The sequence below is a fragment of the Ranitomeya imitator genome, chromosome 1 (genome assembly GCF_032444005.1).
Source record: "Ranitomeya imitator isolate aRanImi1 chromosome 1, aRanImi1.pri, whole genome shotgun sequence".
Taxonomy (NCBI): Eukaryota; Metazoa; Chordata; class Amphibia; order Anura; family Dendrobatidae; genus Ranitomeya; species Ranitomeya imitator.
The window spans coordinates 12334335-12361235 of record NC_091282.1 but is presented as its reverse complement, the minus strand read 5'-3'; the positions used below and the strand labels follow the sequence as shown (position 1 = coordinate 12361235).

Here is a 26901-nt window from a genome sequence, read left to right as displayed (position 1 = left end):
ATAACACAACACAGCACATAACACAACACAGCACATAACACAGCACATAACACAACACAGCACATAACACAGCACATAACACAGCACATCCGGGTCTGCCAGCATCAGCTGCACTTCAGGAAGAGGACCCGCCCCTCCACATCACATGCATGGTCACATGGGCATCATGGCACCACATCTCTCCTGAGCCCCGCCCCCTGATCACATGACGGTGACGTCACCACAGGTCCTTCAGCTCTCCGTGCAGCAGCTCCGTCCTGGTTGTGTGCAGCTCGTGTTCTCTGGTGTCAGCCAGCAGCAGATTTCCCGCCATTCCGGTGAGATTACAGGAGGGTTTGTGGTAAATCTGTGAGAGGAGAGTGTGGGGTGAGATCAGAGCTGTTCCTGTGGAGGCTCCTGCTCCCTGTGACTGCGGCTCCTCAGTGTTGGGGACGGGCAGCATTGTATGGGGGATGTGCAGCGTCTGCTCCTCATCTCACGGCCCCGCTGGCGGTGTAGTTACCACGGTGACCGTCCTCTGCTGGCAGTGTAGTTACCACGGTGACCGTCTTCCTCTGGCAGTGTAGTTACCACGGTGACCGTCTCCTGCTGGAGGTGTAGTTACTAGGAAAATACTAAAACCCTATGTGTCATATTAGTCTATACCTATGGTAGATTTTTTACAGTGTGCGGGAAATCAGCGATTCCGCAGAATTAATGAACATGTTGCTTTTTTTTTCCGCGATTTGTTTTTTTTTTCGCGGAAAAAAATCGCAACATTTGCACAAGTTTTGCGGATTACATTGAAATGATTGGGAACCATATGTAAGCGTTTTTTTCACGTTTTTATCGCGTTTTTATAGCAAAAAATCCGCAAAAAATACAGAACGTGTGCACATAGCCTTACAACTCCCTTCTCTGTGTACCTGAACTGAGAGAGGGAGGGGGATGTTTTGAGTGAGATAATATTAAGGCTAGGTTCTCATTTCGTTTTCGGGTGAGCGCTAACAGACAGCGTTGCACGGCGAAATTAACGCCGTGCAACGTGTCCGTTAGCGCTCCCATTGCCAGCAATGTTAAAGCGCATTGCTAGTGTGTGCCATTTTCGGCACGTGCTAGCGAAGTGCCGTTCTTTTGTGGCGCGCCTCGGACGCTGCTTGCAGCTAGCGCTAGCGGGGACATTTAACGCGACCCCTAAAAAGACATTGCGTTAGCGCAATCCACTAGCGCTAAACGGATTGCCCTAACGCAATGAGAACCTAGCCTAATATTGTCTACCTTGAGATAGTTTATAAACCCTCCTCTCACACATCCAGTACCCAGCAACCACAGAATACAGAGTAAGTGGACATGCTGGCTGGGGCACAGAATGCAGAGTAAGTGGACATGCTGGCTGGGGCATAGAATACAGAGTAAGTGGACATGCTGGCTGGGGCATAGAATACAGAGTAAGTGGACATGCTGGCTGGGGCATAGAATGCAGAGTAAGTGGACATGCTGGCTGGGGCATAGAATGCAGAGTAAGTGGACATGCTGGCTGGGGCATAGAATGCAGAGTAAGTGGACATGCTGGCTGGGGCATAGAATGCAGAGTAAGTGGACATGCTAGCTGGGGCATAGAATGCAGAGTAAGTGGACATGCTGGCTGGGGCATAGAATGCAGAGTAAGTGGACATGCTGGCTGGGGCACAGAATGCAGAGTAAGTGGACATGTGAGCTGGGGCATAGAATGCAGAGTAAGTGGACATGCTGGCTGGAGCATAGAATGCAGAGTAAGTGGACATGCTGGCTGGGGCATAGAATGCAGAGTAAGTGGACATGCTGGCTGGGGCATAGAATGCAGAGTAAGTGGACATGCTGGCTGGGGCATAGAATGCAGAGTAAGTGGACATGCTGGCTGGGGCACAGAATGCAGAGTAAGTGGACATGTGAGCTGGGGCATAGAATGCAGAGTAAGTGGACATGCTGGCTGGGGCACAGAATGCAGAGTAAGTGGACATGCTGGCTGGGGCATATCTTAAGGTAGCGTCACACTCAGCAACTTTGCAACGAGAACGACCACAATCTGTGACGTTGCAGCGTCCTGGATAGCGATCTCGTTGTGTTTGACACGCAGCAGCGATCTGGATCCCGCTGTGCCATCGCTGGTCGGAGCTAGAAGTCCAGAACTTTATTTGGTCGCTAGATCGGCGCGTATCGTCATGTTTGACATCAAAAGCAACGACGCCAGCAACGTTTTACATGGAGCGAGAACAATAAGCGAGTCGCCGTTACGTCACTGGATCGCTCCTGCATCGTTCTGCTGTTACAGTGTTTGACGTCTCTACAGCGACGCTGCAGCGATCTAGTTTAGGTCGGCTCGTTGTCTATATCGCTGCAGCGTCGCTATGTGTGACGGTACCTTACTGAAGTCAAGCTGCAACACCAGGCTCTCCCATCATCACTTTGGTAAGAATTGCGAATAACGGTTTTAAGCTCCGTTTTTTTTATTGGAAAAAGTTCATATTAGTGACAGAAAGTTACTTTCCCAGTTTCATTAGGATCTTTTTAGGGATTTAGTCTTTAAGCGCCATTTTCTGCCATACCTATGCCTAATGTGTTATCACGGTTGGAAACGGAATAACGGTTTTGAGCTCCGTTTTTTTTATTGGAATTAGTTCATTTTAGTACAACAACATTATCTTCCAAGTTTCATTAGGATCTTTTTAGGGATTCTGTCTTTATGCGCCATATTCTTCCATACCTATGCCTAGTGTGTTATCAAGGCTGGAAACGGAAAAACGGTTTAAGCTCCGTTTTTTTTATTGGAATTAGGTCATATTAGTACAACAACGTTATCTTCCAAGTTTCATTAGGATCTTTTTATATATATATATATATATATATATATATATATATATATATATATATACATATACATATATATATATATATATATATATATATATATATATATATATATATATATACATACACACCCACCCACACACACCCACACCCACACCCACACCCACACACACACACACACACACACACACACACACACACACACACACACACACACACTAGATGGTGGCCCGATTCTAACGCATCGGGTATTCTAGAATATGCATGTCCACGTAGTATATTGCCCAGCCACGTAGTATATTGCCCAGCCACGTAGTATATTGCCCAGCCACGTAGTATATTGCCCAGTCACGTAGTATATTGCCCAGTCACGTAGTATATTGCACAGCGACGTAGTATATTGCCCAGCCACGTAGTATATTGCCCAGCTACGTAGTATATTGCCCAGCCACGTAGTATATTGCCCAGCTACGTAGTATATTGCCCAGCCACGTAGTATATTGCCCAGCTACGTAGTATATTGCCCAGCTACGTAGTATATTGCCCAGCCACGTAGTATATTGCCCAGCTACGTAGTATATTGCCCAGCCAGGTTTGCCACATTTTAAAAAATAAAAAATAAATATATACTCACCTTTCTGAGGGCCCCTTGTAGTCCACGGCAGCTTCCGGTCCCAGGGTTGGTATGAGCGCAGGGCCTGTGATGACGTTGCGGTCACATGACTGTGACGTCATGGCAGGTCCTCCTCCCATACCATCTTCCAGATGTGCCTTTTCTGGGGTGGCTGGGGGCAGATGTTTTTAGCCGGGGGGGGCCAATAACCATGGACCCTCTCCAGGCTATTAATATCTGCCCTCAGTCACTGGCTTTACCATTCTGGCGGAGAAAATTGCGCGGGAGCCCACGCCAATTTTTTCCACGATTTAACCCTTTAATTTAATAGAGTGCCCAAATTTTGCATAGACACACTACTAACATTAGTAGTGTGGAATATGCTAAAAAAATGGTGATATGAGATGGTTTACTGTATGTAACCAGGTCTCATATCATGTCGGGTTTGGGAAGGAGAAATGAAAAGCCGGCAATTGAATTACCAGCTTTAAAGATATCTAGCGCTGTATGAAGTAATAATATATATACATATATGTGTCTCACTGACATATATATAATTGTCTAAGGGTCACTTCCGTCTGTCACGGTTATTCATTCGCTGATTGGTCTTGCAAGCTGCCTGTCATGGCCGCCGCAACCAATCAGCGACGGGCACAGTCCAGGAGAAAATGGCCGCTCCTTACTCCCCGCAGTCAGTGCCTGTCGCCCGCATACTCCCCTCCGGTCACCGCTAACACAGGGTTAATGCTGGCGGTAACGGACCGCGTTATGCCATGGGTAACGCACTCCGTTACTGCCGCTATTAAGCCTGTGTGTCCCCAACTTTTTACTATTGACGCTGCCTATGCGGCATCAATAGTAAAACATGTAATGTTAAAAATAATAATAATAAAAAAAAACTGCTATACTCACCCTCCGTAGTCGCTCGCGCCGGCCGCCATCTTCCGTTGCAGGTTCCAGTGGCAAAGATGGTATGGGAGAAGGACCTGCCATGACGTCACGGTCATGTGACTGCGACGTCATCACAGGCCCTGCGCTCATACCACTGCTGGGACCCAAAGCTGCCGTAGACTACAAGGGGCCCTCAGAAAGGCGAGTATATATATATTTATTTTTTTTTTAAATGTGACAAACCTGGCTGGGCAATATACTACGTAGCTGGGGAATATACTACATGGCTCTGTGCTGTATACTACGTCGCTGTGCAATATACTACGTAACTGGGCAATATAGTACGTGGCTGGGCAATATACTACGTGGCTGTGCTGTATACTACGTCGCTGTGCAATATACTACGTAACTGGGCAATATAGTACGTGGCTGGGCAATATACTACGTGGCTGTGCTGTATACTACGTCGCTGTGCAATATACTACATAACTGGGCAATATAGTACATGGCTGGGCAATATAGTACGTGGCTGGGCAATATAGTATGTGGCTGGGCAATATAGTACGTGGCTGGGCAATATAGTACGTGGCTGGGCAATATAGTACGTGGGCTGGGCAATATAGTACGTGGGCTGGGCAATATACTACATGGCTCTGTGCTGTATACTACGTGGACATGCATATTCTAGAATACCCGATGCGTTAGAATCGGGCCACCATCGTGTGTATGTGTGTGTGTGTGTATGTATGTATATATATATATATATATATATATATATATATATATATATATATACTCTATTCTATGTGTACACATTTATTCTACCTATTCTATTCTAACCTGTCAGTGTGATTTTACTGGACACCGCACTGAATTTCCGGCTTTTCTATAGAACACCGCTGCGTATTTCTCGCAAGTCACACTGCTGGTCCGTGTGTAATCTGTATTTTTCTCGCCCCCATTGACTTTCATTGGCGGATTTTTTGCGCAATACGGTGACAAACGCAGCATGCTCTGATTTTCTACGGCCGTAGAAAGCCGTATAATACCGATCAGTAAAATACGGCAGATAGGAGCAGGGGCGTAGAGAAGCATTGTACCGTGTGTAATCCGTATTTTCTGCACCTCTCATACGTCCGTAAAACTCGCTAGTGTGAGGCCGGCCTAAGGCAAAAATTTTCGATGAAGATCTACTTAGGGATTCACTGTTTATTTGAAATGTAAAGTTATTATATAGGAATGTATGCATTAACATTGTTGAAAACAGAATTACATTTTTAAGCTGTTTTTCTTGCTGGAAAAAGTTCATATTAATGACAAACTTATTTTCAAAGTTTCATCAAGATCTTCTTAGGGATTCAGTGTTTATTTCAAATGTAAAGTTACTATATAGAAATGTATGGGTTTGCTTTGTTGAAAACGCAATTAAAGTTTAACCTCCGCTAATTTATTTTTAAATAGAGTGAAGTGGAAAGAAAAAATAGATTCAAAAAATTCAACTTTAGAAAAAAAACTACCACAGGCATAGGTATTATTATTATTATTTATTATTATAGCGCCATTTATTCCATGGCGCTTTACATGTGAGGAGGGGTATACATAATAAAACAAGTACAATAATCTTGAACAATACAAGTCACAACTGGTACAGGAGGAGAGAGGACCCTGCCTGCGAGGGCTCACAATCTACAAGGGATGGGTGAGGATACAGTAGGTGAGGGTAGAGCTGGCCGTGCAGCGGTTTGGTCGATCGGTGGTTACTGCAGGCTGTAGGCTTGTCGGAAGAGGTGGGTCTTCAGGTTCTTTTTGAAGGTTTCGATGGTAGGTGAGAGTGTGATATGTTGGGGTAGAGGGTTCCAGAGTAGGGGGGATGCACGAGAGAAATCTTGTGTACGATTGTGGGAAGAGGAGATAAGAGGGGAGTAGAGAAGGAGATCTTGTGAGGATCGGAGGTTGCGTGTAGGTAAGTACCAGGAGACGAGGTCACAGATGTATGGAGGAGACAGGTTGTGGATGGCTTTGTACGTCATGGTTAGGCTTTTGTACTGGAGTCTCTGGGTGATGGGGAGCCAGTGCAGGGACTGACAGAGGGGAGAGGCCGGGGAATAGCGGGGGGACAGGTGGATTAGTCGGGCAGCAGAGTTTAGAATAGATTGGAGGGGTGCGAGAGTGTTAGAGGGGAGGCCACAGAGCAGGAGGTTACAGTAATCAAGGCGGGAGATGATGAGGGCATGGACTAGGGTCTTTGCAGATTCTTGGTTTAGGTATGGCAGATTATGGCGCATAAAGACTGAATCCCTAAAAAGCTCCTAATGAAACTTGGAAGATAACGTTGTTGGACTAATATGAACATATTCCAATAAAAAAAACGGAGCTCAAAACCGTTATTCCGTTTCCAAAAAATGTAACCCCTACATTCATGTATTGCAACTTTATGTCAAATAAATACATATGTAAATAAATTGGTTACTCTGCTTCAAATGGAGTGAAGTGGAAAGGAAAACTAAATTAAGAAAATGAAACGGTAAAAAAAAATCTAAAATAGGCAAAGGTATAGATGAATACGACTAAAATATCTACCATAGGCAGAGGTATAGGTTAATTTGGCACATAGGGTTTTAGTATGCACCTAGTTACCACAATAACCATCCTCTGCTGGAGGTGTAGTTACCACGATGACCGTCCTCTGCTGGAGGTGTAGTTACCACGATGACCGTCCTCCGCTGGCGCTGTAGTTACCATGGTGACTGTCCTCTCCTGGAGGTGTAGTTACCACGGTGACCGTCTTCGTCTGGCGGTGTAGTTACTTCGGTGACCGTCCTCTGCTGGAGGTGTAGTTACCACGGTGACCGTCTTCCTACGAGGCTGATGATGAGCGGTCAGATCGGCGGAGGAGGCCGCGGTGGAGTTTTGTGGCTTTTCCTCCAGATTCCTCCTGATAAATGTTGATATTTGGCAGAATTTAGTGATTTCCATCTTCTCCTTCATCATGAAGACGCCGGCAGGACGAGATCCCTCCAGCTGATCCAGTGCTCATCCCTCCTCCTCCTGAATGACCCCGAGGATGGACGAGGACAGGGATGAGACCACCAGAAGATTATTCCACTTCGCCCTGGAGATCCTCTCCCTGCTGAGCGGAGAGGTAACTCCTCTACATTTCTATCAGCTTTATTGTGTTCTGTGACAAGTCCGACATCCAGAATAGAGAGAAGGATTCTTTACTGTAAGAGCAGTGATTGTGTGCAGCTCTCTGCCCGGAGGAGTTGTCATGGGGATTCCCTATAAGAGCTGTAGAGGGGCCGGGATGTCTGTCCGGAGGGGAATAATATTCCCGGTTATGGCCCCAGATTACTGGAGACGGTTATTGATCCCGGGATTTCTACTGACTGTCAGATCTGGAGTCGGGACGGAATTCTTCTCCCTAAGTGTCTCTCTCCATACACAGGATTACACAATAGTGAGGAAGACACCGGGGGACGGTGTGACTCCCATCATCCATCTCCAGGAGTCAGGAGGGCGGAGCCCGGGCCCCATCACAGAGCCTCCCCCGCACTCCCTGCTTCATGAGAGGAACAAGAAGATCCTGGAGCTCAGCAACAAGATGATTGAGCTGCTGAGCGGAGAGGTGACTGCTGGGACATTATACAGGACTGGAGGATTCTGGGTGATGAGCGGAGAGGTGACTGCTGGGACATTATACAGCACTGGAGGATTCTGGGTGATGAGCGGAGAGGTGACTGCTGGGACATTATACAGGACTGGAGGATTCTGGGTGATGAGCGGACAGGAGACTGCTGGGACATTATACAGGACTGGAGGATTCTGGGTGATGAGCGGAGAGGTGACTGCTGGGACATTATACAGCACTGGAGGATTCTGGGTGATGAGCGGAGTGGTGACTGCTGGGACATTATACAGGACTGGAGGATTCTGGGTGATGAGCGGAGAGGTGACTGCTGGGACATTATACAGGACTGGAGGATTCTGGGTGATGAGCGGAGAGGTGACTGCTGGGACATTATACAGCACTGGAGGATTCTAGGTGATGAGCGGAGAGGTGACTGCTGGGACATTATACAGCACTGGAGGATTCTGGGTGATGAGCGGAGAGGTGACTGCTGGGACATTATACAGCACTGGAGGATTCTGGGTGATGAGCGGAGAGGTGACTGCTGGGACATTATACAGGACTGGAGGATTCTGGGTGATGAGCGGAGAGGTGACTGCTGGGACATTATACAGGACTAGAGGATTCTGGGTGATGAGCGGAGAGGTGACTGCTGGGACATTATACAGGACTGGAGGATTCTGGGTGATGAGCGGAGAGGTGACTGCTGGGACATTATACAGCACTGGAGGATTCTGGGTGATGAGCGGAGAGGTGACTGCTGGGACATTATACAGCACTGGAGGATTCTGGGTGATGAGCGGAGAGGTGACTGCTGGGACATTATACAGCACTGGAGGATTCTGGGTGATGAGTGGAGAGGTGACTGCTGGGAGATTATACAGCACTGGAGGATTCTGGGTGATGAGCGGAGAGGTGACTGCTGGGACATTATACAGCACTGGAGGATTCTGGGTGATGACGGTGTGGCTGTTGTCAGGTTCCTATAAGGTGTCAGGACGTCGCTGTCTATCTCTCCATGGAGGAGTGGGAGTATCTAGAAGGACACCAGGATCGGTACCAGGATGTGATGATGGAGGAGCTCCGGCCTCTTACACCACGAGGTGAGAGGCTCCTTGTTGGCTCCGGTGGATGTTTACTCCAGATTTGCTCTGGTTTTCTCTACATTTTCTCCGTCTGACAACAGCTTTCATTTCCTGATTATTTCCTTCTGATCTGTGAGTCGCGGTTTCTCTGCTTTTGTCATTAGAGGTGGACGATCCTGATCATAGACTTCTCACAGAAGTCCGTGTTACTCTTTGGGTTTCGGAGCCTGAACATAGCTTGTTGAATATGTACGACGCAGCAAATCAAAAAGCTTTTCCTGTGGAGGCCCTTCAGGCCCCGTCACAGCCACCTCAAGTATTGGCATGGTTGTGATTGGCCGCTGCACTGTGTAAAATATAAAAAATGAGACTTGGGGTCTCCTATCTTTGATAACAAGCGCAGGTAAAGCTGACAGCTGGGGGCTGGTACTCTCAGGCTATGTGGCCATGGATATTTAGCCTTCCTCACCCAACATGTCTCGAGCTGACGTCTTTACGCAGCCCATCCTACAACTTCACAGCTGGGAGCAGACATTTAACCCCTGAATGACCGGAGTTATTTTTGTGTTTTTGCTTTCATTTTTTGCTCCCTTCTTCTCAGATCCATACCTTTTTTATTTTTCTTCAAACTGGCCGTGTGAGGTCTTGTTTTTTGGGGGACGAGTTGTACTTTTGAACTACACCATTGGTTTTAACATATCGAGTACTAGAAAACAGGAAAACAATTCCAAGTGCAGTGAAATTGCAAAAAAAGCGCAATTCTAGAGTTGTTTTTTTTTCTTTTCTTTTTTTACACAATGTTCACCAAATGCTAGAACTGACCTGTCATTGTGATTCTCCAGGTTATTACGAGTGCACAGGCACCAAACAAGTATAGGTTCTTTTTTATTTAAGTGGTGAAAAAAAAAATCCAAACTTTGGTTAAAAAATGGCGCCATTATGCGAGACCTGTAGCGTCTCCATGTTTCATGATCTCTGGACGGGTGAGGGCTTATTTTTTATGTGCTGAGCTGACGTTTTTAATGATGCAATATTGGTGCATGTCACGATAATGTATAATATGATTTTTAATTGTCCCTGTTAGCACACATATTGTGGGCTCTGGCTCCTCTTCTCTTTGTGTTTTTGCTTGCTGACGTGTGTGTGTGTGTGTAGAAGAGGTTTTATTGCGCTAGCTGTAAATTCCAGGTTCTGAGCAACTTACTCATCCCTCCTCCCATCTAGTACCAGCTGTAACTGGTCTAGTTTCTGTCAGAAGACATGAGCTTCTTAGTTCTATTATAATAAGATATTGGGCCACCGATTTGGGCTAGAAAAATAATAAGTATATATTGCTAACTTCCATCGGTAGATCTGTCAACCACTGTGCCCACTAGCAGCTAAACGCAACTAGTAAAAAGTACAGATTTCTCCGGAACCGTGTGGAACAACTAGGACAAGTTTGGTATCAATAGAGAGCTAATTTTAATACAAGATGGATGAGGTGTGTGTTATGACTCTGCCAGATTCTCGAGCGACGATATGAGAGGTATAAGAATTGTTGGAGAAAACTGTACAGCTGAGGAAAGGGGAGGGCGATGTTAACTCAACCCCTTTAGTGATGTCACGAGGCTGCAGTTATAAGTTTCTGCACTTCACCCAGCATTCAGTCTTGTCTGAGGAGCTGTTGCTGCCAGACCTTCTCATGAATTGGGATATTTGGCTCTGCCTACCAGCATGGTTTTGGCTGAAATGATCTGAGCACATGTGAGTTTTATCTTTCTTCTTTAATCCGTGTTATTTTATACTTGCTTTGTACATACATACTTTGTCTCATAACAAAGATAAGCCCCCTGCACAATTGATCTCCGTGGGCTGGCCAAAGGTCACCCCCGATCGTGACGTACTGTTGACAGTCGCGGTGTGAATCGTGACAGTGCAGATAAGATCTTTTGATAGCCCATTGTTGCATTTTATTGCAATGTTGCGGTGACGAAATAAACGTAATTCTGGCGTTTTGAATTTTTTTTTCGTTGCGACGTTTACCGATCAGGTTAATTTTTTATTTTTTTTTATTGATAGATCGGGCGATTCTGAATGCGGCGGTACCAAATATGAGTAAGTTTGATTTTTTTTTATTTGTTTTATTTTGAATCGGGCGGATGGTTTTTTAAATTTTTTTAAACTTTTTTTGCACATGCTTCAATAGTCTCCATGGGAGACTAGAAGTTGCAGCTGTCCAATCGCCTCTGCTACACACAGGCGATGATCAGATCGCCTGTGTGTATCAGAAATTGTCAGTTGCTATGACCATCGATCACCGGGCGGCGCTCATAGCTATTCGGTTATGACAACCGAACTGATCTGCTGGAGACCTACCAAGCTCCATGGGTGTTGCCCCCTTCCCAGGCTGTGGGCATCTGCACCCGGTTGCGGGCTTTCCCTCTGCTGGTATTGAGGGTTGCGCGGGAGTCCACGCCACTTTTTTCCCATGATCGTTTATTGGTTGGATACATGTCCAGTGGTTTGCACACACTGTACTGACTGTATTTGTTATTGACCTTTATATATAAAAAAGAACCTGAAGACCTACCTCTTCCAGCAAGCTTACAACCTGCAGTAATCACCGATCGACCAAACCGCTGCACGACCAGCTCTACCCTCACCTACTGTATCCTCACCCATCCCTTGTAGATTGTGAGCCTTCGCGGGCAGGGTCCTCTCTCCTCCTGTACCAGTTGTGACTTGTATTGTTCAAGATTATTGTACTTGTTTTTATTATGTATACCCCTATAATAATGGCGCTATAATAATTAATAATAATAATCTGTGACCCGCGGTCATGTGACGGGGTCACCGATGGGCGGGATTTTTGGCGCACTTCCGGTAAACGCGAGTTAAATGCCTCTGTCATAGATTGATAGCAGCAGTTAACACGGGTGGATCGCAATTCCACCCGCGGCTGTTAGAGGCACATGTCAGCTGTTCAAAACAGCTGACATGTGCCGGGAAAGATGTGGGCTCAGCGCCGGAGCCCACATCAAAGGGAGGGATTCCGACGTGGGTGTATTAGTACGCCTAATGTCGGAAAGGGGTTAACATCATCATTGCACACTAAAGATTACCTTTTTGATACATTTTTGCTAAATAAAGATATTTATTAAAATGTGTAATATTTAAATGTATTTTAATTATTTTTATTCCATTTCTCGGAGTTCCCCTTTAAATATTGAGACTGTTCCCTGAGAACCATCACTTTATTTTCCATTGTCCATGTTGTGTGACGGCTTCTCTTCTTGAATATATATGTAGCGTACCATGTAGGATAAACCCTGAAGTGGCAATACCAAATATGTATTTTTTATTTACTGTATTACATTTATTTGTTTTTATTCTGGGAGATAAAGCAGAAATAATGGAAACTTGCACCTTCAATCCTATAAGTACCGGGCTCAATAGGAAAACCTTGGTTCAGGGACAGGTCCTTCAACAGATCCCACTGATTCTGACATTGTTTTCAGGACTTGGTGTACTTCATGATAGTGGTAAGTTTTGGTCTATCGTTTTTGCATTTATTTATGAAAATAACAGAAATGTGTCATTTTTAAACTTTGAATTTTTATGCCCTTAAACCAAATAGTTAAACATTTCCCACATGTCTACTTATCAGCACCATTTTTGAAACATTTTTTTTTTGTTTGATAGGAAGTTAGAAGAGTTAAAACTTTATCAGCAATTTTTCATTTTTCTAACAAAATTTACAAAATCAAGTTTTTTTTAGGGGCGACATCCCATTTGAATTGACATTGAGGGGCCCATGTGACAAAAGTGACGCCATTTTAAAAACTACTCCCCTCAAGGTGCTCAAAACCACATTCAACAAGTTTATTGACTCTTTAGGTGCTTCATAGTAATTGAAGAATAAAACTGTAGAATAAAAAATTAAAATTTTCCTCTCAAATATTGATTTAGCTCCAAATCTTTAATCTTCAAAAGGATAGCAGGAGAAAGTGGACCATACAAATTGTTGTGCAATTCCTCCTGACTGCGCTGATACCCCATATGTGGGGGTAAACCACTGTTTGGGTGCATGGCAGAGCTCGGAAGTGAAGGAGCGCCATTGGACTTTTGGAGCTCAAAATTGGCTGAAATAAATAGTGGACCTCATGTCGTATTTGTACGTCCTTACTGTGCCTAAACAATGGAAACCCTCCACAAGTGACCCCATTTTGGAAACTACACCCCTCAAGGAATGTATCTAGAGTTATGGTGAGCACCTTGAAACTGCAGTTGCTTGACAGAATTTTATAATGTAGAGCCGTGAAAATATAAAATCACATTTTTTCCCAGAAACATGTTGCTTTAACCCCGAAATGTTTATTTCCATAAGGGTAACAGGAGAAAGTGTACCTCAAAATTTGTTGTGCGATTTTTCCCGAGTGCGCCAATACCCAATATTTGGTGGAAAACTACTGAGCACATGGCAAGGCTCGGAAGGGAAGCAGCACCAATTGATTTCTGCAGTGCAATTATATCTGCAATGGATTGCAGATGCTATGTCACATTTGAAAACTCCCTGACATGCCAAAACAGGAGAAACCCCCACAAGTTACCCAATTTTGGAAACTAAACCTTTTGAGGAGTTCATCTAGGGGTGTACTGATCATTTTTAACCCTTAGGCAATTCACATAATGGTATTATTACTGAAAACATGGAGTCAATAGTCCACCAATAAGTATCATAAGTTATTTTAATCATAATAAGAAGGCGTACACATAGTAACATAGTTAGTAAGGCCGAAAAAAGACATTTGTCCATCCAGTTCAGCCTATATTCCATCATAATAAATCCCCAGATCTACGTCCTTCTACAGAACCTAATAATTGTATGATACAATATTCATCAATCCATCAATAATTAAGGAAAAAGTCAACAGTGATTGCAACAGGGGAATCGTGTATTAGTGACACGTACTCCCTCATTAACCCATTTCTGACATTAGACGTACTATCCCGTCGAGGTGGGGTGGGCCCCTATGACCCCCGACGGGATAGTACGTCATATGTGATCGGCAGCACTCATGGGGGGAGTGTCGCCGATCGCGGCCGGGTGTCAGCTGTTTATCGCAGCTGACATCCGGCACTATGTGCCAGGAGCGGTCACGGACCGCCCCCGGCACATTAACCCCCGGCACACCGCGATCAAAGATGATCGTGATGTGCCGGCGGTACAGGGAAGCATCGCGCAGGGAGGGGGCTCCCTGCAGGCTTCCCTGAGCACTGGCACTGTGAAGCCTGCAGTGCTGCATGTCAGATTGGTGATCTGACAGAGTGCTGTGCAAACTGTCAGATCATCAATCTGTGATGTCCCCCCCGGGACAAAATAAAAAAGTAAAAAAAAATTTTTCCAAATGTGTAAAAAAAAATATAAAAAAATATTCCTAAATAATGAAAAAAAAAATATTATTCCCATAAACACATTTCTTCATCTAAATAAAAACAAAAAAACAATAAAAGTACACATATTTAGTATCGCCGCGTCCGTAACGACCCGACCTATAAAACTGGCCCACTAGTTAACCCCTTCAGTAAACACCGTAAAAAGAAAAAAAGAGGCAAAAAACAACGCTTTATTATCATACCGCCGAACAAAAAGTGGAATAACACGCAATCAAGAAGACAGATATAAATAACCATGGTACCGCTGAAAGCGTCATCTTGTCCCGCAAAAAACAAGCCGCCATACAGCAACATCAGCAAAACAATAAAAAAGTTATAGTCCTGAGAATAAAGCGATGCAAAAATAATTATTTTTTCTGTAAAATAGTTTTTATCGTATAAAAGCGCCAAAACATAAAAAAATGATATAAATGAGATATCGCTGTAATCGTACTGACCCGAAGAATAAAACTGCTTTATCAATTTTACCAAACGCGGAACGGTATAAACGCCTCCCCCAAAAGAAATTCATGAATAGCTGGTTTTTGGTCATTCTGCCTCACAAAAATCGGAATAAAAAGCGATAAAAAAAGTTACGTGCCCGAAAATGTTACCAATAAAAACGTCAACTCGTCCCGCAAAAAACAAGACCTCACATGACTTTGTGGACGAAAATATGGAAAAATTATAGCTCTCAAAATGTGGTAACGCAAAAAATATTTTTTGCAATAAAAAGCGTCTTTCAGTGTGTGACGGCTCCCAATCATAAAAATCCGCTAAAAAACTCGCTATAAAAGTAAATCAAACCCCCCTTCATAACCCCCTTAGTTATGGAAAAATAAAAAAATTTATTTATTTCCATTCTCCCATCAGGGTTAGGGTTAAGGCTACAGTTAGGGTTGGGGCTAAAGTTAGGGTTAGGATTACATTTACGGTTGGGAATAGGGTTAGGATTAGGTTTAGAGGTGTGTTTAGGGTTACCGTTGGGATTAGGGGTGTGTTTGGATTAGGGTTTCAGTTATAATTGGGGGGTTTCCACTGTTCAGGCACATCAGGGGCTCTCCAAACGCGACATGGCGTCCGATCTCAATTCCAGCCAATTCTGCGTTGAAAAAGTAAAACAGTGCTCCTTCCCTTCCGAGCTCTCCCGTGCGCCCAAATAGGGGTTTACTCCAAGATATGGGGTATCAGCGTACTCAGGACAAATAGGACAACAACTTTTGGGGTCCAATTTCTCCTGTTATCCTTAGGAAAATACAAAACTGGGGGCTAAAAAATAATTTTTGTGGGAAAAAAAAAGATTTTTTTATTTTCACGGCTCTGCGTTATAAACTGTAGTGAAACACTTGGGGGTTCAAAGTTCTCACAACACATCTAGATGAGTTCCCTGGGGGGTCTAGTTTCCAATATGGGGTCACTTGTGGGGGGTTTCTACTGTTTAGGTACATTAGGGGCTCTGCAAACGCAATGTGACACCTGCAGACCAATCCATCTAAGTCTGCATTCCAAATGGCAGTCCTTCCCTTCCGAGCCCTCCCATGCGGCCAAACAGTGGTTCTTCCCCACATATGGGGTATCAGCGCACTCAGGACAAATTGGACAACAACTTTTGGGGTCAAATTTCTCTTCTTACCCTCGGGAAAATACAAAACTGGGGGCTAAAAAATAATTTTGGGGGGAAATTTTTATTTTTTTTATTTTCACGGCTCTGCGTTACAAACTGTAGTGAAACACTTGGGGGTTCAAAGCTCTCACAACACATCTAGATGAGTTCCTTAGGGGGTCTACTTTCCAAAATGGTGTCACTTGTGGGGGGTTTCAATGTTTAGGCACATCAGTGGCTCTCCAAACGCAACATGGCGTCCCATCTCAATTCCTGTCAATTTTGCATTGAAAAGTCAAACGGCGCTCCTTCCCTTCCTAGCTCTGCCATGCGCCGAAACAGTGGTTTACCCCCACATATGGGGTATCAGCGTACTCAGGACAAATTGTACAACAACTTTTGGGGTCCATTTTCTCCTGTTACCCTTGGTAAAATAAAACAAATTGGAGCTGAAGTAAATTTTTTGTGAAAAAAAGTTAAATGTTCCTTTTTATTTAAACATTCCAAAAATTCCTGTGAAACACCTGAAGGGTTAATAAACTTCTTGAATGTGGTTTTGAGCACCTGGAGGGGTGCAGTTTTTAGAATGGTGTCACACTTGGGTATTTTTTATCATATAGACCCCTCAAAATGACTTCAAATGAGATGTGGTCCCTAAAAAAAAAATGGTGTTGTAAAAATGAGAAATTGCTGGTCAACTTTTAACCCTTATAACTCCCTAACAAAAAAATTTTGGTTCCAAAATTGTGCTGATGTAAAGTAGACATGTGGGAAATGTTACTTATTACCGTATATACTCGAGTATAAGCCAAGATTTTCAGCCCAAATTTTTGGGCTGAAAGTGCCCCTCTCGGCTTATACTCGATTCAAGGTGGGTGGCAGGGTCGGCGGGTGAGGGCGCTGAGGTATACTTACCTAGTCCTGGCGATCCTGGCGCTCCCCCTGCCGTCCCACGGTCTTCTGTGCTGCAGTTTCTTCCCCTCTTCAGCGGTCACGTGGGACCGCTCATTAGAAAAATGAATAGGCGGCTCCACCTCCCATAGGGGTGGAGCCGCATATTCATTTCTCTAATCAGCGGAGCCGGTGACCGCTGATAGAGAAAGAAGCTGCGGCACCGAAGACCAGCTGTGACAGGCAGAGTGAGCGTCAGGATCACTGGGACCAGGTAAGTATGTCATATTCACCTGTCCGCGTTCCAGCCGCCGGGCGTCGCTCCATCTTCCCGGCGCCTCCATCTTCCCAGCGTCTCTGCGCTCTGACTGTTCAGGTCAGAGGGCGCGATGACGCATATAGTGTGCGCGGCGCCCTCTGCCTGATCAGTCAGTGCAGAGACGCCGGGACTGGACGCCGGAACGAGACGCCGGGAGCTGCAAGCAAGAGAGGTGAGTATGTGTTTTGTTTTTTTTTTTATTGCAGCAGCAGCGGCACAGATTTATGTGGAGCATCTATGGGACAAAATAAATAGTGCAGAGCACTATATGGGGCACAATGAATGGTGCAGAGCACTGTATGGGGCACAATGAACGGTGCAGAGCACTATATGGGGCACAATGAATGGTGCAGAGCACTATATGGGGCACAATGAACGGTGCAGAGCACTGTATGGGGCACAATGAATGGTGCAGAGCACTGTATGGGGCACAATGAACGGTGCAGAGCACTATATGGGGCACAATGAATGGTGCAGAGCACTGTATGGGGCACAATGAATGGTGCAGAGCACTGTATGGGGCACAATGAACGGTGCAGAGCACTGTATGGGGCACAATGAACGGTGCAGAGCACTGTATGGGGCACAATGAACGGTGCAGGGCACTGTATGGGGCACAATGAACGGTGCAGAGCACTGTATGGGGCACAATGGACGGTGCAGAGCACTATGGGGCACAATGAACGGTGCAGAGCACTGTATGGGGCACAATGAACGCTGCAGAGCATTGTATATGGGGCACAGCTATGGGGCAATATGAACGGTGCAGAGCACTATATGGCAGAGCTATGGGGAAATAATGATCTATTTTTATTTTTGAAATTCACCGGTAAATGCTGCATTTCCACCCTAGGCTTATACTCAAGTCAATAAGTTTTCCCAGTTTTTTGTGGCAAAATTAGGGGGGTCGGCTTATACTCGGGTCGGCTTATACTCAAGTATATACGGTAAGTATGTTGTGTGACATATCTCTGTGATTTAATTGCATAAAAATTCAAAGTTGGAAAATTGCGAAATTTTCATAATTTTCGCCAAATTTCCGTTTTTTTTCACAAATAAACGCAGGTACTATCAAAGAATTTTTACCACTATCATGAAGTACAATATGTCACGAGAAAACAATGTCAGAATCACCGGGATCCGTTGAAGCGTTCCAGAGTTATAATCTCATAAAGGGACAGTGGTCAGAATTGTAAAAATTGGCCCGGTCATTAACGTGCAAACCACCCTTGGGGGTAAAGGGGTTAATATAAAGGTGAGAGGCATATACATGATTCAATTACCATAAAGTGCTAGTGCTTCAATGTTAATAGTTTTAACAAAAAATGCTGAATACTGATCAATTGATAGAATCCAATACCAATATCCACACAATAATCAGTGCGTACTGAGTGAGGTCTGAAATGTAGTGATACTCTAGACCACATGTACATTCAAAGCAAATATATGCAGCAAAAAAGAGTATCACGTACTTAGGCATGTTACCCCTGGTGAAATACCACGTTGACAGCCTCCTAGAAGATGCAGACCTGAAACGCGCGTTGGGGCTGCTGGCATGGTATTTTATTGACTTAATTGTTTATGCCCTATGTGTATGCCTTTCTGTTATTATGATTTAATAAAATAACTTATGATACTTATTGGTGGACTACTGACTTCATGTTTTCAGTAATAATTCCATATTGGCAGTGTCCATTGTGCTAATTTATATAAGCCCCCTAGTGAAGGTATGGATTTGGTTTTGATACATTTATGATTATAATATGATTCCTGTTCTGATGATATTGCTTTGATTCACAGAATGGTATAAGATTGGGCTGAGTCAATGAAAAATTACCATTTTATTCCTCACTAAATTGTTGCCCCAATTTTTCAATTTTTAAATGGGATGATAGGAGAAAATTAAAGGGAATCTGTCACCTCATTTTTCGCATATAAGCTGCGGCCACCACCATTAGGGGCTTATCTACAGCTTTCTGTAATGCTGTAGCTAAGCCCCCAATGTAACCTGAAAGATAAGAAAAACAAGTTAGATTATACTTACCCAGGGTCCGGGTCCGATGGGCGTCGCAGGTCCGAGTCCAGCTCCTCCCATCTTCACACGATGTCGTCATCCTTCTCGCTTTGTGTCCCGGCTCCTGCGCAGGCGTACCGATTTGCCCTGTTGAGGGCAGAGCTTTCCCTCTCTGAGCTTTCTCAGCACCTTCGCACTGCAGTATTTCGATCTACCCTCAAAAGGGCAAAGAATTATACCTGCGCATGAGCCGCGACAGAAGCAAGGAAGAGGACCTCATCACATGAAGATGGGAGGCGCCGGACCCGGACCGCCCCTGGGTGAGTATAATCTAACTTGTTTTTCATATCTTTCAGGTTACATTGGGGGCTTATCTACAGCATTACAGAATTCTGTAGATACGCCCCTATTGGCGGTGGCCGCAGCTTATATGCGAAAAATGAGGTTACAGATTCCCTTTAACAATGTAATTTAACGCAGTTTCTTCTGAATATGTCAATCCCCCATATGTGGTTGAAAACTACTTTTTGTAATGCGATCGTCTCTGCATGCCTCCGCTCCTCCCCTCGGGCAGTGACTCCAACTTGCTCACTGCCCAGGTTGCCCTGCCGCGTCCTCGGATCCAGGTCCTGTGTTCTAGGCCTTGTGCACACCAGACAGGTTTCCTGGGGGCATGTTTTAGTGCGCCTATGGGAGAGCTCCAGTGCGCACACTCCTAATGTGTCCCCAGCCAATAGCTGGGAGGCACTTAGGAGCGCCAAATTGTAGTGCATACTTTGCTGTTATGGTTTGCAGGTGCATTGACCCACTGGAAGAGCATCTGAGGTGCCAGAAGAGTGGAAACCACATAAGTGGACTATTTTACAAACTACACCTCCCAGTGAATTCATCTAGGGGTGCAGTGATCATAGTGACACCACAAATGTGACACAAAATATTATTTCATTGAGCAATGAAGAAAAAAATGATTATATTTTTTACCACAAAAAAATAGTTGTAGCCCCAGATTTTATATTTTCACAAGAAGTGGGTAAAAATGGCACCAAAATTTGTCCCACAATTTCTGCTGAACGTGAAAATACCCCATATGTGGCTGTACAGTACTGCTTAGCCACACAGTGAGACTTTGGCTTGGGAGGAGGGGGCGCTATTTGACTCTTGGAGTACAAATCAGGTAGAATAGTCTGCAGACTCACAGGGCCGGCGTCAGCACCCGGCACAGCGGGCAAATGCCGGGGCCCTGGGGAGAGAGGGGGGCCCACTCACGCTGTCATAGATACAGCTGGGAGAGCAGAGCAGGAGATAACATGCTCTCTCCGCCTACAAAGTCACTGCTGGCTGCGTTCTCTTAACCCCTATGTGACAGCTCTGACACAAGCATCTTATCACTCAGTGAGTGCAGCCAGGCAGGCACACATAGGGGTTAAGAGAAGGCAGCCAGCATGACATTGTTTGTGGGTGGAGAGAGCACGTTCTCTGCTCTGCTCTCCGCCCCTGGCTGGCTGCCTTGCTGCTGAAGTTATGAGGCAGATTCAGGAGGAGCTCCTAGTCCTACCAGTGCATGAGTGAGTGGCACTGCTATACACTACGTGGGCTGCTATATGCTACGTGGGCTGCTATATACTACATGGGCTGCTATATACTACGTGGACAGTGTTATATACTACATGGCTGTGTTTATATGCGATCATGAATCGGGGTATGTGTTAAAGGGGGGCCCACTGAGACTCTTTCGCCCGGGGCCCTCAAAAACCTGGAGCCGGCCCTGAGACTCCATATACAGAACCTCCCCTCAAGTGACCACATTTTGGAAATTGCACCCCTCTAGGAATTTGTATACAGGTGTAGTGACTATTTTGACTCCATGGGTGTTTTCCAGAAATAAGCAGCAGTGGTTGTTGCTGAGTTGTGCCCAGCTCTTACTTCTAGACACACTTACCTGTAAATTAGGCGTGCTCTCATCGCTACAGAAATGCTAAACAAGCGGACGCTAAATGTGGTTTAGGCTCACTGTGGGGCTCAGAAGAGAGGGGGGCATTTGGATTTGGGAGTGCAGAATTTGCTGAATTTCTATTGGGGGTGAGGAGCCATTTCTAGAGCCTTTGTTCTACCTGCAACATGAAAGCCCGCTATATTTCCATTGATAGATGACTGATCTGAGAGGGGACTTTTTTGTGGATTGAGTGGCAGCTTTTATTGGTAGCATTTTACATAACATTTGGGATCACAGTTATCCTGCGCTATACGCTGAGCACTTACTTTGGTGTTCACTATAATGAAGCAGCAGTGTTACTCTGTATTCCGTCTGGCCTCTGTTCAGCTGTGTCCTTTTTTTCAAAAGTGCACAAATCACAAGTCAGACTGCGTCCACAGTGCCTCCATCTGCCTCATTATAGGGAATCTTTTGCCTGGGGTTCTGTCTGATTCACGTATTGTGGAGATTTACACAGAAAACCTGGTGTAAGTGCTCAGTGCAGAGCGCAAGATAAATGTGCGCTGAGCCTTAATGTGATCTTTGGGAGGCAGAATGAAAGAAATCAACAGCAGGTGAAAAATTGGTTTTATTTATTTTTTTTATACCGTTCCCCATGTGGTAGAAGTGATTAGGTGATTTTATTCTTCTGGTCAGTGCGATTACAGAGATACTCCGTCTGGCCTCTGTGCAGCGATTTCCACTATTTTAAGACGTGCACAAAACTGGTGGACCTCATTTTTATGCACTGTGAGGTAGTGAGGGGGATCCTATGCAAGGATCGACACAGTGGGGGAAACCACCAATTGTGCAAGTTCTCCTACTTAAAAAGATGAGCGAGGCCTGTAATTGACTTCATAGGTAGACCACAAAATCAAAATGAGAAAACAAATCCAGAAAATCTCCTTGTCTGATTTGGCAAGATTTATTTTGCAAGTTATAGTGGAAAATAGGTATTTGGTCATTAACAAAAGTTCATCTCAATAGTTTGTTATATATCCTTTGTTGACAATGACAGAGGTCAAACGTTTTCTGTAAGTCTTCACAAGGTTGCCACACACTGTTGTTGGTATGTTGGCCCATTCCTCCATGCAGATCTCCTCTAGAAGAGTGATGTTTTGGGCCTGTCGCTGGGCAACACAGACTTTCAACTCCCTCCAAAGGTTTTCTATAGGGTTGAGATCTGGAGACTGGCTAGGCCACTCCAGGACCTTGATATGCTTCTTACGAAGCCACTCCTTCATTGCTCTGGTGGTGTGTTTGGGATCATTATCATGCTGAAAGACCCATCCACGTTTCATCTTCAATGCGCTTGCTATTGGAAAGAGGTTTGCACTCAAAATCTCACGATACATGGCCCCATTCATTCTTTCATGTACATGGATCAGTTGTCCTGGTCCCTTTGCAGAGAAACAACCCCAAAGCATGATGTTCCCACACCCATGCTTCACAGTAGATATGGTGTTCTTTGGATGCAACTCAGCATTCTGTCTCCTCCAAACATGACGAGTTTTGTTTCTACCAAACAGTTCTACTTTGGTTTCATCAGACCATATGATGTTCTCCCAATAATATTCTGGATAATCCAAATGCGGTGGGACACGTCTGGCACTGCAGGATCTGAGTCCCTGGCGGTGTAGAGTGTTACTGATGGTAGCCTTTGTTATGGTAGTCCCAGCTCTATGCAGGTCATTCACTAGGTCCCCCCGTGTGGTCCTGGGAAATTTTTTAACCATTCTTGTGATCATTTTGACCGCACAGGGTGAGATCTTGCGTGCAGCCCCAGATCGAGGGAGATTATCAGTGGTCTTGTATGTCTTCCATTTTCTTATTATTGCTCCCACAGTTGATTTCATCACACCAAGCTGCTTGCCTATTGCAGACTCAGTCTTCCCAGCCTGGTGCAGGGCTACAATTTTGTTTCTGGTGTCCTTCGACATCTCTTTGGTCTTCACCATAGTGGAGTTTGGAGTGTGACTGTTTGAGGTTGTGGACAGGTGTCTTTTATACTGATAACAAGTTCAAACTGGTGCCATTACTACAGGTAATGAGTGTGTTAGAGAAGGGATTTCCAACCTACTCAGGTGTTCTGTCTTTTAGGTACCTAAGCGATGAAGCAATAATCAGAGAGACACACGCTCGTTGTCTGTCCAAGTTGTCTCTGGTCTTTATTTTCAGGGCTGGACTTTTAAAGGCCCAAGATCAAAAGGAAACGTAGAGTTACATAATAAATTGGCACATATACATGGGTTACACAATGGGTTGTCATATACATCCTGGGATACAAGATAGATTAGGTGAAAGAATGCGGGGAGTCTTTGCACATATCTGCGGTTTTATGAGATTCTGGCTGAATATTCAACATTTTTGGGTGTTTTTGGACAAAACAGAATCTGGACAAAAACAGCCAGACGCCTTTGACAGTTTCTGGGAATTGTTGACCACTGCTATGTAGATATCCGGGAAATCATGCTAAATGAGACTCAGATGGTAACATTGTGCAATACTTGTTTTTCTGCTATTTTTCTGATATTTAAAAGATGAAGATTAACCATTTCTTTTACAAGTGGAGGACAGAGTAGCATCTTGAAGAAGTTACTTTGCGAGCCGCTATTCAGCGATGGATGGGCCAAGAGGATCCCGGTACCGTAGACCAGATGGTCAGCCTGATTGAGCGGTATACGGCCTCTCAGGGGACTCTGCTCCACTACTGTTATCACATCGGACTCCGTCAACGCAGGAGCCTGGGACCCTCTGCTGGGGCCAATCAGGACCGATCCCATACTGAGGGGGTGCCCTGGAGTGAGAGTGACAAGAGACCCGGTTCCCCTAAATTAGCCTTAACCCCTATCTGACCTCGGACGGGATAGTACGTCCGAGGTCAGATCCCCTGCTTTGATGCAGGGCTCCGCGGTGAGCCCGCATCAAAGCCGGGACATGTCAGCTGTTTTGAACAGCTGACATGTGCCCGTAATAGGCACGGGCAGAATCGCGATCTGCCCGCACCTATTAACTAGTTAAATGCCGCTGTCAATCGCAGACAGCGGCATTTAACTACCGCATCCGGCCGGGCGGCCGGAAATGACGTCATCGCCGACCCCGTCACATGATCGGGGGTCGGCGATGCGTCAGGATGGTAACCATAGAGGTCCTTGAGACCTCTATGGTTACTGATGACCGGTGGCTGTGAGCGCCACCCTGTGGTCGGCGCTCACAGCACACCTCCATTTCTGCTACATAGAAGCGATCAGCAGATCGCTGCTATGAAGCAGAGCCGATCGCGTTGTGCGTGCTTCTAGCCTCCCATGGAGGCTATTGAAGCATGGCAAAAGTAAAAAAAAAAGTTAAAAAAATGTGAAAAAAATATAAAAGTTTAAATCACCCCCCTTTCGCCCCAATCAAAATAAATCAATAAAAAAAAAATCAAATCTACACATATTTGGTATCGCCGCGCTCAGAATCGCCCGATCTATCAATTAAAAAAAAGCATTAACCTGATCGCTAAACGGCGTAGCGAGAAAAAAATTCGAAACGCCAGAATTACGTTTTTTTAGGTCGCCGCGACATTGCATTAAAATGCAATAACGGGCGATCAAAAGAACGTATCTGCACCAAAATGCTATCATTAAAAACGTCATCTCGGTACGCAAAAAATAAGCCCTCAACCGACCCCAGATCACGAAGAATAGAGACGCTACGAGTATCGGAAAATGGCGCAATTTTTTTTTTTATTTTTTTTTTTTTTTAGCAAAGTTTGGAATTTTTTTTCACCACTTAGATAAAAAATAACCTAGTCATGTTAGGTATCAATGAACTCGTACTGACCTGGAGAATCATAATGTCAAGTCAGTTTTAACATTTAGTGAACCTAGCAAAAAAGCCAAACAAAAAACAAGTGTGGGATTGCACTTTTTTTGCAATTTCACCGCACTTGGAATTTTTTTCCCGTTTTCTAGTACACGACATGCTAAAACCAATGATGTCGTTCAAAAGTACAACTCGTCCCGCAAAAAATAAGCCCTCACATGGCCAAATTCACGGAAAAATAAAAAAGTTATGGCTCTGGGAAGGAGGGGAGTGAAAAACGAACACGGAAAAATGAAAAATCCCAAGGTCATGAAGGGGTTAAGGTCCAGTAATGCCGTAGCTATTAAGTGTTGGCAGTGCCAAGGGCCAGGAAATGTTGCCAACTGCTCCCTGACAGCTGAACCTATGGACTGTGGGTATACTCTGCAGATGTACGCCCAGGCTTTTTTTTTTACCACGAATCCGTTCGTCCCAGCGGGTGGACCGCATCTGTGCCAGGTGTGCGTCAATTGTGACATGGAAAAGGCCCTCCTGGACTCAGGGAGCCTAGTGACACTTGTGCATGGGTCATTAATCTCGGGTTTAGTATCCCCTGGGAAAAATGTGGGTGTTGTGTGTATACATGGTGAACTCCGCGAGTACCCAACAGTGGAGGTCTCGTTTGTTATGCCCTGCGGGGAGAATAAACATGTGGTGGGAGTAGTGAAGACCCTTCCTTATGGGGCTGTCCTGGGAAGGGATTTGCCCATCTTCTGGTCTCTGTGGAAAAATAAAATGAACCCTCCCAGGGTAAATGTTGTTCCGGGATCAGAACCCGAAGATCCCAAGTCAGGGATACCTGCCACAGGGGTCGCCAACCTAGTAGCAGAGTGTAACCACGATAGCTTTCCCCTCGTGGTATTGGCAGAAGAGGTCGAGGAGACTCCGTAGATCCCCGAGCTGGAAGTGTGCCCTGGTACATGTGGGACAGTTCAGCTCCAGGATCCCACTCTGATACGGGCACAGGAAAGAATAATTGAGGTAAATGGAGTGGCTCAGCAATCAGGTCAGCGACGGTGTTCCCACTTATGGTGATCAACCAGGATTTACTATACAGGGTTGAAAAAATCCGGGATGAGGTGGTAGAACTGGTAGTGCCCCAATCCTACCGTCGGGCAGTGCTCGAAATAGCTCACACCCATATGCCGGGAGGGCACTTGGGGACCAAAAAGATGCAGGAGCGCGTATTGCAGTGGTTTTTCTTTGGCCTGGGGTCTACGCTGAGGTTCTGTGAAATGTGTCCTGAGTACCAACTAACCTCACCCACCACAAACTACCGGAGTCCGTTGGTACCTCTACCGTTATAGAGGTACCTTTCAAGCGGACTGCGATGGATCTGGTAAGGCCAATAGTAAAATCCGCTCGGGGCCACCAACACATATTTGTGGTCGTAGACTACGCCACCTGGTATCCGGAGGAGATTCCGCTTCCGCATAACGGCTAAGCTTATTGCCTGGGAGTTTGCCATGTTCTGTCGCCTTGGGCTACCAAAGGAGATCCTTACTGATCAGTGGACTCCTTTTTTAAGTCCAAGGTGATGAAGGAACTGTGCAAGCTTCTCAAAATAAACAGTTGCGCACATTGGTGTATCATCCCCAGACAGACGGAATAGTTCAAGTGCTTCAACAAAACCCTCAAGTCCATGTTGAAGAAGGGTAACAAGACCAGGCAACATAATAAATATACAAGGGGAATTCAAAGCACTAAATAGTGCAGAAAGACCCCTCACCAAACGCAAGAACCAACTCCATAAAGATTACGAGAAAGGAGTACACCAGGAGCATATAGGTAATAG

The 26901-nt window shown here is 45.1% G+C and overlaps 1 protein-coding gene across 1 annotated transcript in view; it reads left to right on the top strand.

Annotated features, from left to right (window-relative positions):
- Positions 1-213: 213 nt before the first annotated feature.
- Positions 214-26901, top strand: part of LOC138657432 (oocyte zinc finger protein XlCOF6-like) — a 49440-nt gene continuing 22752 nt past the window's right edge. The window contains exons 1-4 of the mRNA XM_069745222.1: positions 214-317; positions 7326-7472; positions 7776-7955; positions 8938-9061. Of these exons, the coding sequence (XP_069601323.1) occupies positions 7383-7472; positions 7776-7955; positions 8938-9061 (394 nt within the window). The 5' untranslated portion in view covers positions 214-317; positions 7326-7382. The remainder of the gene's footprint in view (positions 318-7325; positions 7473-7775; positions 7956-8937; positions 9062-26901) is intronic.